This window comes from Macrotis lagotis, chromosome 6 (genome assembly GCF_037893015.1).
Source record: "Macrotis lagotis isolate mMagLag1 chromosome 6, bilby.v1.9.chrom.fasta, whole genome shotgun sequence".
In the NCBI taxonomy this organism is placed as follows: Eukaryota; Metazoa; Chordata; class Mammalia; order Peramelemorphia; family Peramelidae; genus Macrotis; species Macrotis lagotis.
Genome location: NC_133663.1, coordinates 57,671,126 through 57,685,866, shown reverse-complemented (window position 1 = coordinate 57,685,866; position 14,741 = coordinate 57,671,126). Strand labels below are relative to the sequence as shown.

The 14,741-nt window shown below is 33.4% G+C and overlaps 1 protein-coding gene across 1 annotated transcript in view; it reads left to right on the top strand.

The window, feature by feature from the left end:
- The window catches only part of DAW1 (dynein assembly factor with WD repeats 1), a 57,068-nt gene that overhangs the window by 18,047 nt on the left and 24,280 nt on the right, over positions 1–14,741 (top strand). The window contains exons 4-6 of the mRNA XM_074191219.1: positions 1,547–1,605; positions 5,386–5,508; positions 7,690–7,789. Coding sequence (XP_074047320.1) covers positions 1,547–1,605; positions 5,386–5,508; positions 7,690–7,789 — 282 coding nt within the window. The remainder of the gene's footprint in view (positions 1–1,546; positions 1,606–5,385; positions 5,509–7,689; positions 7,790–14,741) is intronic.

The following is a 14,741-nucleotide window of genomic DNA, read 5'->3' as shown; positions in this document are numbered from 1 at the left end:
AGTTTCCTTATCTGTAAAATGAGGTGTGAGCTCTAAATACCATGATCTTAAATATAATGATAATTGCAGACAATTATAACAACAAAGAAGTGGCAAGGAGATTTGAGGAGTCTGTATAGTCCACTGGAAATTGAATTTTCAATCAGATTCCTATGATGTGTAGCTCAAATCAGAGCTCTGCTACTTACTACTTAGGGCAAATAATTTGACGTAAATTGGGAGGTTGGATTGGGTTATCCCTAAGAGCCTTCAGACTCCAAATCCTAAAACCACATGATTCAATGTACTCACAGTTTGCTTCTACCTTGTTTTTTCATTGATTCAAATAACATTTTTTTTTAAAAAGAGGCTAGATTTCACTCATTGTAATGATACTGTTTATACATTAAACATGTTCTTTCAGGTACAGTATACCAAAACAATCTTTTTCTTTCCCAGATAGAGTAACAATTTAAATCAGCAGAATAAAAATATGAAGGCAAGCAACTGTAAATTAAGGGTTTTTTTCCCATTCCCCTTGTCCTGACATGATTTTTCCAGCAGATGGCAATATTCAACTTCAGATAACAGGTTTAGGAGCCTGTTTTTGTTCCTTAAACAAATACTACTAAGACCCTATTGGATGCTGTAGGAGACACCCAGATAAATAAAATCTTTGCTCTGCAGATAGAACTGTAAGTGGCAGTGAGCTTGAAGTTGGGTTTTTCATTTGTAACAAATACACATATTTAGAAAACAAAACCTAACATTTAAAGTTGATGTTGATTCCCAGATAAAGAATAACCAGTCAATTTTATTGATAATGATGGAATTTGATGATAGAAAGAACAAGAGCTGTGGAGTTAGAGGATGGGTTTTAATTCTATTTCTGCTACTTAATAAAAATAATAGATATTTATACAGCTTAAGTTTTGTAAGAGGTCTTAGGTAAAGGAACTCATTTCGTCTCAATAACTGAGATAAGGACTATAGGGTATTATTATGATCTCTATGTTACATATGAGGAAACTGAGCTGTATTAAAGGATTTATTTACTCAGGATCATAAAATTGGTAAATATTAGAGGCAGAATAAGAACCCAAGTATTGAACTTTCATTATCTAAATTTATTTCCTCATCTTTAAAATAGGATAATCGATATGATAATCTTTAAGATTACCTTCTGGTTCTTGATCCAAAGAAAGGCATATCTATAACTTTATTCAATATCTGTATCTATGTTTATAGATAGAGATGTCTGTGTTTGTTTATAATATATATATATATATATATGTCTATAATTGTAAAATCAATCTAGTGGCAAGGTTTTGTAGATGACATCATCATTTCTTTTGACCTCTGACAGTCAATTTCAGATGACCTCATTCTGTTTGTGTAAATACTTAGGCCTGAGAAATATATTACAGGTTTGAGAAAACCCACAACATTCTTTTACTTATTTAAGGTATTAGTTATTTTATATTTATTAGGAATAATTAAAAGAATATGTTGACTTTCTAGAAGCTTGTTTTTATTATAGAATAAAGTCTGTTTTCTTATATTGAAGGTACTCAGAGCACACATACTACCACTGACTAATGTTGCATTTAACAAATCCGGTTCATGGTAAGTTTCTCTGTTTAAAAGTTCTTAATATTTTTCATTTATAGTCATAAGATTATCCATTGTTAATTGAATTCTGTGCTGGTGAATTATGTTAAAAAGTACTTCCATTTATCACATTGAACTTCCTTTTCTTTATTTTTTTTATTTTATTTTTAGATTTTTCAAGGCAATGGGGTTAAGTGGCTTGCCCAAAGCCACATGGCTAGGTAATTATTAAGTGTCTGAGGTCTGATGTGAACCCAGGTACTCCTGACTCCAAGGCTGGTGCTCTATCTACTGCACCACCTAGCCGCCCCTGAACTTCCTTTTCTTTAAAAAAAAAAATTAATGACTTTTTTTTAACATGTAATTCATACTATTTTGAATACTGACCTTGAGGAAACTATAGTGATAAAGCTTTAAGGTGAGCAGGCTTCAGTCCTGGTCAGTCAGTCGATAAACATTATTAATTATGGGTAAGACATTATGCTAAATACTAAGAATACCAAAAAAAGAAAGGCTAAAAAACAGTCTCTGTACTCAAAGAACTCACAGGCTAATGTGCATGGGGGAGATCACGCAAATAACTATGTAAAAGCAAGCTAATGACAGGATAAATGGGAAATAAATCAAGAGAGGGAAATCCTAGAATTAAGAGGGATTGGGAAATGCTTCCTCCAAGGTGGGAATTGAAGAAATCTTCCAGGAAGTCCAGGAGGCTGAGATGATGAAGAAAAGCATTCCAGATATAGAGGAGTCTCTTTTGAAAGGAAGCTCACAGGCTAGATCTGAACACAACATGTATAGATTATGATTATTTTGTCTGTCTTTCTCATAAGGGAAATAGAATTGGTCTGAAGAGAAAAATAACAAAATACAAATAAAAGCTTTTATAGCTTAAACCTATGAGCAGGCAAAGTCCTCAGGCATTTGATCCTTCCTCCTCATAACCTTTCACTAACTGCTATGTAGATAAAATTCATTTATATAACATCAAGAAAAGAACAACTGATTGGAAATGCAAACACAATCTGGACAATCTGGAAGAAGAAACACAATCTCTGGACAATCAAATATTGATCTTAAATAAAGGAGAAGTAGAAACAATTTAAAGATTATAGGTCTTCTAGAACAAGCCAAGTTAAAAAAACTTGAATGTCATAATGTAAGAAATAATGCACAATATGCACAAATGCACAATAATGCACAATCAAACATAACTTTTGAACATAGGAAGTATCAATTAATAGAATTTACAGATAACTTCTAGGAAAAAAAAACAACAAAATAACAAAAAAGTCACAAAAACCTTCTATGCTGCAAACTCCAAAACACATGAGGACTAATTTTAATAATTCTAATGATAACATATTCTTCAAATGACCACTTGAAAGACCTTCACATATAAAAGAAGAAAAATCCAAATACACATGATTATTCTATACCCATCAGAAAACCACAGGAAGAAATAGAATATGTTCTGAATTGAAAAAAGAGCTCAAAATGTTAACTCAAGACTACCAAATACTTCCTAAACCCATTGTTCCCTTTAGGTACAGGTTTTAGAATGACTTTTGCCTATTACCTTTGTCATTTGAATTGATAAGTGACTCTCACCTTGGGAATGATCTTTTTAACTTTTAATATTTCATCTTCAAAAAAAATTAAATTTCTTAAATTTATTTTTGAAATACAGATTTCCTTCTCCTTTCTAGAATAGTAAAGATTTTTCATGCATGAATATGAATAAATTAGAGGTTTTATTCATTTACTCTGGAATCCTAGAATTCTATTCACTATCTATTTTTGAAAGACCTTTTGTCATGGAAAAATCCCTATCTTTTTCTATATCCAGTTAAGCTTGACTTTGCCCTTGTCTGAAGTTTTAAAAAGGCACACCCAAGCACAATTTTATTGGATAGATTTTAGTGTTGGTAATTTAAAATGGGAAAGAAAAAGTAGTGGAAAAATTATAACACTGGGAAGCTGCTGTTTAGAGTTCTCTATCTACTCTTGTTGAATCTTCAAAGATTTTCAATTTAAAAGAAATCTCCCTTCTGCAGCCTACAGGGAAAACTATTTTCTGTAGTATAGTTCTGTAGTAGCATTTCAGTATCTCTTTGTGGTCCAAATGAAGTGAGATCTGGTTAAATAAAGTATCAGGCTTTAATTGCAGGGTTTCACCATCTGGAATAGTGGTAACTCAACAAAAAAATTGCACATTCCCCCAAATATCAAGAACTACTGCTGTCTCAGAAAGATTTTTGAGTAGGTTCAGGCCACCTATTCTTATGTGCAATTTGGACCCAGCTTCTCTTGTTGTTATTTCATTGTTTGTATGATGAGACAATTAATAAAAGCTACCTTCTATTTTCTGATTTTTTAAAAAATATGACAGAAAAGAATGGTAAGTGTGAAATGCTTTGATCATATATATGTATATCGAGCTAGCTAGCTAGATATCTATAAATCTATATATGAGAGAGATGAGAAATGGAGAGAAAGGGAGAGAGAGAGAGAAGAGAGAACGAGAGAGAGAGAAGAGAACAAGAGAGAGAGAGAGAGAGAGAGAGAGAGAGAGAGAGAGAGAGAGAGAGAATAGTATGTTTTAAAATGTAGCTCATTTGGGAGGAAGGGGTATGGATTGAGTATGAGAACTACCACACTAAATCTAACCAGTGCTCCATCCAGGTAAATATTTTACTTTTGATAATGACACCAGGGATGTGTTTGAAGAATTCAAGATGTCAACCTCCAAAATGAGAGATAATAGAATGATTATTTCACACTTCTGTTTAATAATACATAGATTGCCTAATTCTCTGAACTTTTTCTTAACCTTTAATATTTTTTTACCTGTACGATTTTAAGGTATTGAATCTTACACATTACTGATTGTGATATAATCCAATTAATTCATTAAAAACAGATTTTTAAGTACCTACTATCTTGAGAGCACTTTGCTCAAAGAAATGGGGAATTGAAATAGGATATTTTTCTTCCCTTAATGAATGTAGCCTAGTACTGTTTCTTTTCTTTTCATTTATTCTAAAATGAATTCCTTCAAACTTCAAGGCTATCACTATGCCCAGAGTAGTAATGAATGTATATGTGTGCTCCCTTTCTTCAGGACACAACTCAGATGTTCTCCTAAATGAGACTTTTCCTTATTTCCTAATTACAAATGCTTTCTGTCTTCTAAAATATTTTTGTACAAACATTGCATTTATCTGTATACTTTCTGTTGCCCTCCAGTAGAATGTGAATTTCTTGAGAGAAGCTGTTTTTTTTTCCTTCAAAAATGTTTTAGCCCCTGGTACAGTATTTTACACAAACATAGCAAGCCCTAAGGAGATGTTTATTTTCTTGACTAGTTACTCTCAGCTTCATTCTTTCCTGACTGAAAATTTAGTTGAATATTTATCTCAAGTAATAACAGAAGACATAATCCTTTTTAAAGTATGTAAGTAATGTAAGAAATAGTGACTTATTGGTCCTAATCTTTCCCCTCTGCATTGCATCCACTCCCTTCCCCCTTTGTAGGAATTAAAACCTAAATAGAATTCTAGGTGGTATTTTTTGGTAGTGTTATCTTTTGTATTACTAGTGTTTTTCAGATAAGATATGAAATTGGGAGTTAGCTTTGGTTCTCTTGTATAACTAATTAAACTAATTCCATTGAGAAACCAAAGGAAAAAAAAATTGATCTACCCATTTTTTAAAAAGAAGTTAAGTGGAATGCTTTTTTATTTTCACTCTAATCCCCCTTATGCATTTCCTTTTTTGTTTTGTTTTTTGAAGCTTTATTACCGGTAGCTATGATAGAACATGCAAACTCTGGGATACTTCATCTGGGGAGGAGCTGCATACTCTGGAAGGTCACAGGAATGTGGTGTATGCTATCGCATTCAATAATCCTTATGGGTAAATATAATTGTATTCAATTACTCATGTATTTGAATTGAAATGACATTAAAATTTTGGGGAAACTGCAAAAAAAAAAACCAAAAAGGAAAGCAAATGACAGACACTCAGACCTGGTAAAGGATGCCACTTTATTCAGTTTCATAAATAGAACAAATCATGGATCAGCTCTGTACTAAATAAGCACAAATAATAAGAGGAAAAGATAAGTCTTTGTCCTTGAGGATCTTGCCATCTAATAGTGAGACCCAAAGTGTGCTGACCTCTTAAGTCTGTGCCTCATAGATTTCAAAGGTATTCCTTTGAGGGGAGAGAGAGCACTAGCTTGTGGGGGGGGGATGGTGGATGCCATATCAATAGATCTAGATTAGGTTTGCAAAGAAATAGAGGACCTGGTTCCTCACTCCACAGGATCTTAACACAGGGTCTCACTGGGAAGATAAAACAAATGACAAGTTGAATAAGAATACCAAGAAGTAGGTGATTAGGGGCCAGAGGGGTGATCATAACCAGAAATGGCAACATCATATACAATTATCGTTCTGATTAGGTCTGTTCAGGGAGGACTTGCTTAATGATCAAGACTTTTGAGTTTGGACATTAGGAACTGATACAATGGAATAGCTAGTAGTAGGAAACACATCCTAGGTAGGATGAAAATAATAACCAGTAGGGAGACATAGGAATTGATAAGCCATGGAGACAATGAATAAAATCATCTGGATATGACAGAGGATTCTGTCAGGAAATTGGGGGGGACAAGATTGGAAAGATAGATTTGGGGTTAGATTTTGAGGGCTTTGATGTTGAGAAACAAGCCTGGAAATATGGATTTGAGTTGTATTGTGCTAGACCTTAAATGCTAGGCTAACAGATTGAATTTGACCTTGTAGGAATGGAAGTCAGTAGGGAGTACCATGGTAAAAGTAGCTTTCTAGTAAGATGAATTAGATGTGAAATTCAAAGAGTAAAAGCCAGAAAATAAGACCATTTGGGTAATTTTTGTGACTAATACAGGTCTGGTAATAAGGGCCTGCATTGGGGAGGGACAGTAGAAATGGCAAAGAATTTTGTAATTTTTGATAATATTTAGAGTGGAAATTTTCTATTACCCTTTTTCTGAAACTTTGTACCTCAGATACTGATGCAATGTGAATTGTGAATTGTGAAATATTTGTGAAATAAGGTCCACCTGAATCTTATTAGTGTATCAGTACTTGAAAAATGATTAAATTCATTCAATTTCAGGTAATTTAATTCTGATCTGTCTATGCTCATGGTTAAGCAGAGAAAAGCAATTTTTAAGGTTTTTTTACACTAAAAGGGAGAAGAGAGTTTTGTTGAAATGATAGCAGATAACATAACTTTTGATATTATTATTTCAACTATAACTTTTTGAAGGTTTGATTATGTATTCTCTAGACTTCAACATCACATCCATCAATACAACAGACAATTTGTGTCTAGTAAGACACCTTTCTGGATATGGAGAAGAAAGGAATGTATTCACACACACACACACACACACACACACACACACACACACACACACAACACACACAAATTATATACACATACTGTATCCCCTTGCCCTCCAAAAGTAATGCCCTCTTTCTTCAACTATTCCTTTGATTTCTGCAATGTGTATAGACTTATATTTTGACTTTATGAGATGGTAAGCTCCTCAAGAGTTTAGTAGAATAGGTAGTTATTTAATTTTAAAAATGGTAATTTTGACAGTTTTATCTCAAGGGGAGAGAGGAGGAAGTACCTCAAAATTTTGTTCAGTTCTCTGATTCTTTGCATTATGATTCACTAATAAATTATCATTTTTAGATATTTTTGGGGAATAAATTCTTTTATATCTGCACTGACCATATTTTATATCTGTTTCATAACAACTTTCCAGATGGAATTTTTACCCTAATTTATGTACATTTTAAAAATCATAACAATCATTATTTAAAGAATTTGCAGTCTTTTTACATAAAATAAATAATAGAAGTAGACCTTTTTATAAAATATATTTATGTGTCAGATACATATTTAGGGTGCTATTTACAGGTACTCTTCCTAATATTTTATTAGTAGCTCCAGAATCATACATAAATTTTCCTTGTCTTTCAATAATTTATACTGAATTTTATTTTTTGCTATTAAATAAAGTTTTCTTAATTTTAGTGATAAAATTGCCACTGGATCCTTTGATAAGACTTGCAAACTGTGGAGTGCAGAAACTGGAAAATGTTATCATACTTTTAGAGGCCATACAGCAGAAATAGTGAGTATACTAACAATTCTATTGTATTTTAAACACTGTGATTTTCTTTTTAAAAAGAGATTCCCAGGGCAATTAGCATGTTGTGCCACAAAAATATGGTTAATGATTCTAAGGTCCCCTCCAATACTAACATTCTATTCTATTTTCTGATTTTTTTTTTTATTTTATGCAATGTCTTCCATATAAACATTTTGTATAAATGTAAACTGCAGCTAATACCATTTAAAGCTAATTCAATTTTAGTTTAACATAATTTTTATTATCTTTCAAATAGCTCTACAATTGAATGAGTATAAGAATGTTATTTCTATCTTTGTTTTCAGTAGACAACTGGTTCTCTGAAGGTTAAATTACTAAAATAATTTCTAGACTATGTAAAAAACGTATTAATAGTGTTTCTTGATGAATTGAGCATTTCCTTCTTAATTCAATTCAGTTTAATTATTTAAACCATTAAAGGAGGTGGCATGGCATGACCTAGAGTCAGGAAGAACTGAATTTGAATCTTTCTTCATTGTGACCTTGGACAAATCTCTAGACCTTTCTGCCCTTCAGTATCCTCTTCTGTAAAATGGAGTCATTAATATCTACCCCCAAGGGTTGTTCTGATAATCAAAGCATCTAGCATCTTAAAATGCAATGTAAATGGGATTGCTTATTAAATATTTGCTTTGTTCAAGACTCTATGGGAAAAAGAAAAGGAACAGTGTTCTTTCAAGGAGTCTTCTACAGAAGAGTACATATACAAAAATAAACAAACACAAAGTGAATGCAAAATACTTGCAAATTAATTTCAAGAGGAAAAGAACTCTTAACAAACCTGTGAGAGAACAGGGACAGCCTGTGTAGGATGTGGAACCTGAATTGTTTGTTTGAGGGAACCTAGTGATCATGGAGGAGGCAGAACAAGAAGGGAATGCTGGCCAAGTGTGAAGAGTCATATGTTCTTGTAAGTAGATAAGAAGATATCCTTTCAAGGAAATAGCTAAGGAGCTAGTCTGTTTAGAAAAGAGAGGTTTAGAAGGAAAATAAGACGAAATATGCTTTGAAGTCCAGTTGGGAACATATTACAAAACTCTTTATATGCCACACTTGGGAATTTTGTATCTTTTCCTCTTAGCATTAGGGAGTTACGTAGCAAATTATACTCCCACAGGTTTCGGTGGGTGCTTTGCCCAAAGTCATATGCATTTAGATTTCTGAAACCTCACAAGATACATTGGGGTTTGTGGGCTAGATTTTTTTTGCCTCTTATTTATTTATTTCATCATTTAAAAAAATGGGACAATTACCTCTTTTGCTTCATGTAGTTTCATTTATGATTTCTTGAAATACATGGAAGAAACCAGGCTTTGATAAAGCCAACTGGGATTCAAATGGAACTATATGACCATGCCTTATAACCCTGAATCTCTGGGTTCTCATTGATTTGCCAATAATAGGTCCCAGCCCAAAGCTCACCTCATTTGTTCATTTTTTGAATTCTTATGGCTCTGAGTGAGTGCAAATAACCATTGTTTTGATTCTAGTCTGAAACCCTGAGGGTCTTCCTCTCCCTGATAGACACTTTCCTTGTGTCATTGGTCCTCTACAATAATGAAGGACAGACAATAAAAAGGCATCACTAAAGGTTTTTTTTTCAGTAGGAGCAGCATGTTAAGAATTGTGTTTTAAGAATAGGAATTTGGGGGTGGCTAGGTGGCACAGTGGATAAAGCACCAGCCCTGGAATCAGGTGTACCTGAATTCAAATCCAGCCTCAGACACAATAATTACCTAGCTGTGTGGCCTTGGGCAAGCCACTTAACCCCATTTGCCTTGCAAAAACCTAAAAAAAAAAAAAGAACATGAATTTGGCAGCTGTGAGGAAGATGTATTGAGGAGGAGAAAAACTGGAAGCAAGGAGATAAATAGAACCTCTGTCAGTGAAAAGAAAGAAAGAGATGGTTCTAAAGTACAGGGACCTGTCAAGGATGACTCAGACATTAGAATTTTGGTGATCATTGGTAGCTTTAAGAGAAATAGGGAAATCTAGAGAAGGAATGGGTTTGGGGGAAAAAATAGAATGAATCGTTTCAGACATATTGAGTTTGACATGCCAATGGGTCATTCAAATGATTTTTAGCAGGCAATTGACTTTGCAAGACTAGAATTCAAGAGAGAGTTAGGGCTATACATACATTGTATTTGGAAAACATCTATTAGGGATAATGATTGAAGTATAGAGATCAGAGAAAGGGTAGGCAAAAGGATAACAATTACTATCATACAGATAGTAATCTAATTCCATTATGGAAGTCAAGAGAAGAGAGATTATCCTAGAGGAGAGGGTGGTCTGCATTGTCAAAAGCTGCACATGTTTAGTAGAACAAGGACTAAGGAAAGACCATAGCTTTTGGCAATAGAAAGCAATAGTAACATCAATAAATTTAAAAATGAATTTGCTAAGAATAGATTTTGTACTCTAAACTTCAATCCCCACCTCGCCTTTAAGGTATCTAAAGACTATTCTTTGTCAATTATGTGTTATTTAGCAGCATAATTGTGAGTTTTTACATGATGAATAATCTACTCACCTCTGGTTTCTTTTTTGCAGGAATGCCTCAAATTGCCTCTATTTTGAAGAATCACTCACCTCTGGTTTCTTTTTTGCAGGAATGCCTCAAATTGCCTCTATTTTGAAGAATCACTCACCTCTGGTTTCTTTTTTGCAGGAATGCCTCAAATGATTCTGTTTTGTTGAACATCTATCTTTTTCATTGATGATTAGCCTCAGGTTTGCAGGATATGTTATTTTGGATTGCAGCTTGAGTTTATTTATTTATTTTTTTTGGAATATATGGTTCCACTCTTATAATTTCTTGAGAATGCAAAATAATTCTAGATTATTTGAATTGCCATTGTTTCATATTTGAAGGTTCTCCTGAGCGTTGACAAAGTTTAACATTATTGAAATTGTTACATTCAGCTGCCAAAAGTCTTAGAATTTGAAGATTAGTTCCTGCCTCCCCATGTCCCCCAGGGCCTCCCCTCTCAACTTGTGCTTTGTGGTCTGTATTCAGATATTTTGGATGCTTTTCTTCTCTTATTTCCTGTATTATGGTATACAGATTTTTTTGATTGATACTGCTTTAGATTGTTTACTTTTACTTCTCTTCTGATAAAATTTTCTTAACTTCATTATTTTTCTGTTTCAGATCTGTTATTTTTTCAGAGTTTATGCTTTATGAAGAATTCTACTTTTCTTACCTAAATTATTATCTTATTTCTAAATTTAAAAGTTTTTCTTTGCTTCTGGGCATTCTTTAGTTTTTTAATTATTACACAATCTTTAGGGAGTCCACAGTACTCTCTCTTTTATTTTCTTTTTTTTGATTTAATATAATTTATTTGTTTCCAAGTACAGGTAAGGATACGTTTTCAACATTCATTTCTGTAAGGTTTTCAGTTCCAAATTTTTCTCCCTCCCTCCATTTCTACTCCCTTCCCAAGACAGCAAGCAATCTGACATAGATTGCACATGCACAATCATGTTAAACATTTCCATATTTGTCATTATGTGAATGAAGAATCAGGAAAAAGAGGGGGGGGGGGGAAACTATTAGAAAGAAAAACCAAAAAAAGAAAAAAAGGGAGAATAGTGTACTTTGATCTACCGTTTCTCTGGATGTGAATAGCATTTTCCAACAGGAATCTTTTGGAGTTGTTTTGGAACATTGTATTGCTGAGAGGAACTCAGTCTATCATAGTCGATCATCAGACAATGTTGCTGATACTGTATATAATGTTGTTCTAGTTCTGTTTACTTCACTTAGCATCACTTCATGTCTTAGCATGTTTTCCTGAAATCTGCCTGCTTGTCATTCTTATAGAACAATAGTATTCTATTATATTCATAAATCACAACTCGTTCAGTCATTTCCCACTTTCCAGTTCTTTGCCACCACAAAAAGAATTGCTACAACTGTTATTAATACTCTCTGAGATATAGACCTGGTAGTGGTATTGCTGGATCAAAGGGTATGCACAGTTTTATTGCTCTTTGGGCACAGTTCTAAATTGCTCTCCAGAATGATTGGATCAGTTCATAACTCCATCAACATTTCATTGGTGTCCCAATTTTCCCACATCTTCTCTAACATTTCTCATTTCCTTTTTTTTGTCATAAAAGAAATTTAGTAGGGCGATTCCTTTGTCTATTTTTCTAAATAGTATATGTAGTATTGAGATTAATTGAACTCTAAAAATTTGATAGAATTTAGTTGTGTATTCATCTGATTTTGGAGATTTTTTTATTCTTAGGGAATTCATTGATGGCTTTTTTTCAATTTTTTTTAAATTGGGCTATTTAAATATTTTATTTACTCATCTTTCAATCTGGGTAATTTATGTTTTTTAAACATTCTTAGGGAATTCATTGATGGCTTTTTTCAATTTTTTTTAAATTGGGCTATTTAAATATTTTATTTACTCATCTTTCAATCTGGGTAATTTATGTTTTTTAAACATTCATCCATTTCACTTAGATGTCATACTTACTGGCATTCAGTTGGGCAAAATAGCTCTAGATTTTTGCTTTGAGTTCCTTTTCATTGTGTTGAATTTACCCTTTTAATTTTTGATACTGGTAATTTTGTTTTTTTAAATCAAATTAGCATAGGTTTATTTTATTTTTCATAAAACCAACTCTTAGTTTTATTAGTTTAATAGTTTTCTTACTTTCAATTTTATTAATTTTTTCTTTGATTTTTAGAATTTCTGATTTGGTATTTATTTGGGGATTTTTAATTTGTTTTTTTTCCTAGCTTTTTTAAGTTGCATGCCCAATTCATTGATTTCTTCTTTCTCTATTTCTTTCATGTAAGCATTTAAAGATATAGAATTTTCTCTAAGCACTACTTTTGCTGCATCCCATAAACTTTGTTATGGTGTCTCATTATTGTCATTTTCTTTGTTGAAATTTTTGATTGATTCTATGATTTGTTGTTTGATCCGCTTAATCTTTTTTCCTTTTTTTGCAAGGCAATGGGTTAAGTGACTTGTCCAAGGTCACACAACTGGTAATTATTAAGTATTTGAGACAATTTGATCTCAGGCTCCTCCTGACTCTATCAGGGCTGATGCTCTAGCCACTGCATCATTGTGCTGCCTAGCTGTCCCATCACTCTTCTTTAGGATTAAATTTTTTGGTTTCCAGTTAATTTTTAGCCAATCTTTTCATGGTCCTTTATTACATGTAATTTTTATTATATCATGATCTGAAAAGGATGTATTAAATATCTCTGTCCTCCTGCATCTGTTTGTGAGGTTTTTATGCCCCCAATACATGGCCAATTTTTATGAAGTTGCCATGTACCAGGGAGAAAAAGGTATATTCCTTTCCATCCCCATTCAATTTTCTACAGTGGTCTATTGAATCTAACTCTTCTAAAATTTTATTAACCTCCTTAACTTTTTTCTTGTTAATTTTTTGGTTAGAATTACCTAGTAATGAGAAGGGAAGATTGAAGTTCCCCACAGTATAGTCATGCTTTTTGTTTCTTCCTGTAACTCATTTCACTTCTCCTCTAAGAAATTTGGATGCTATACAACTTGGTGCGTATATGTTTAGTATTGATATCACTTTATTGTCTATGGTACCTTTAAGCAGGAAGTGGTTTACTCCCCCAGGGCAGTTAGATGGTACAGTGTATTTGAAGTCAGGAGGAAGGAAATTCGAATCCAGCTTGAGACACTAGACTCTTATTAACTGTGTGATCTTGGATAAGTCACTTAACCCTGATTGCCTCGCATCCAGGGCTATCTCCAGCTGTCCTGATTTATATTGGTCCTGGATCCAAATGACTTTGAAGGAGAAAGTTACACTGGTGATTTAGCACAGTTCCCCCCCCCCCAATCTGTTCATGTGCTTGTCTTGGCATCACCACCCTGATGTAATGGTCTTCTTCAAAAAATGAAGGACTCATTAGTTTATTCACTTATCTCTTTTTGCTTTGTCTGACATCAGGATTATTACACCTGCTTTTTAAACTTTATTTGAAGTACAGTATATTTTGCTCCAATCTTTTACCTCTCTCTACTTCAAATGTGTTTCTTATAAACAATAAATTGATTTTATGGGAGAGCTCATTCCATTCACATTCACAGTTATGTTTTACTAATTTTGTATTGCCCATAATTCTATTTCTCCCTATTCATACTTTTTCTTTCCTTTCACCTTGTCCCTCCTTACCAATGTTTTGCTTCTGAGCACTGTTTCCCTCAATCTATACTTCCTTCTATCAGCCCCTCATCCCCTTTTCTTTTTTATTCAAGCGGCTAACAATACTTTTTCCATGACCTGATAATTCTGAAATTTAGCTACAATGCTCCTTGGAGTTTTTCTTTTGGGATCTCTTACAGGAGGTGATTGATGAATTCTTTCAATTACTATTTTACCATCTTGGCTCTGCCTCCCCACTCTCTTTTCAATGAGTAATTTATGTATTTTTTACATATTTTAATTCTTGTCCAAAGTGAATTTTTCTTTTGAAATTTTACTCATTCTTCCCTCCCCCTGTTTTCATGGTCCTCCTACCTTGTTTCACTGTGTGTTATGTTTTTATATAGGCTTTCTTTATTCATATTTTGACATTCTAACTTTTTTTTAGGTTTTTGCAAGGCAAACGGGGTTAAGTGACTCACCCAAAGCCACACAGCTAGGTAATTATTAAGTGTCCTAGGCCAGATTTGAACTCAGGTACTCCTAACTCCAGGGCTGGTGCTCTATCCATTGTGCCACCTAGCTGCCCCTTAACTTTTTTCTTGTATTAACAATGCTTGCCTTTGGAAATCCTCTTAATTCTTCATCTTCAGTCCTTAACTTGATAGTTCCCTGAGATTGAACTGTAGGGGAGCCACAAATTACTTGCACTGGAAGAGATCATTCAGTCCTGGGTCAGGTTGGTGATAGG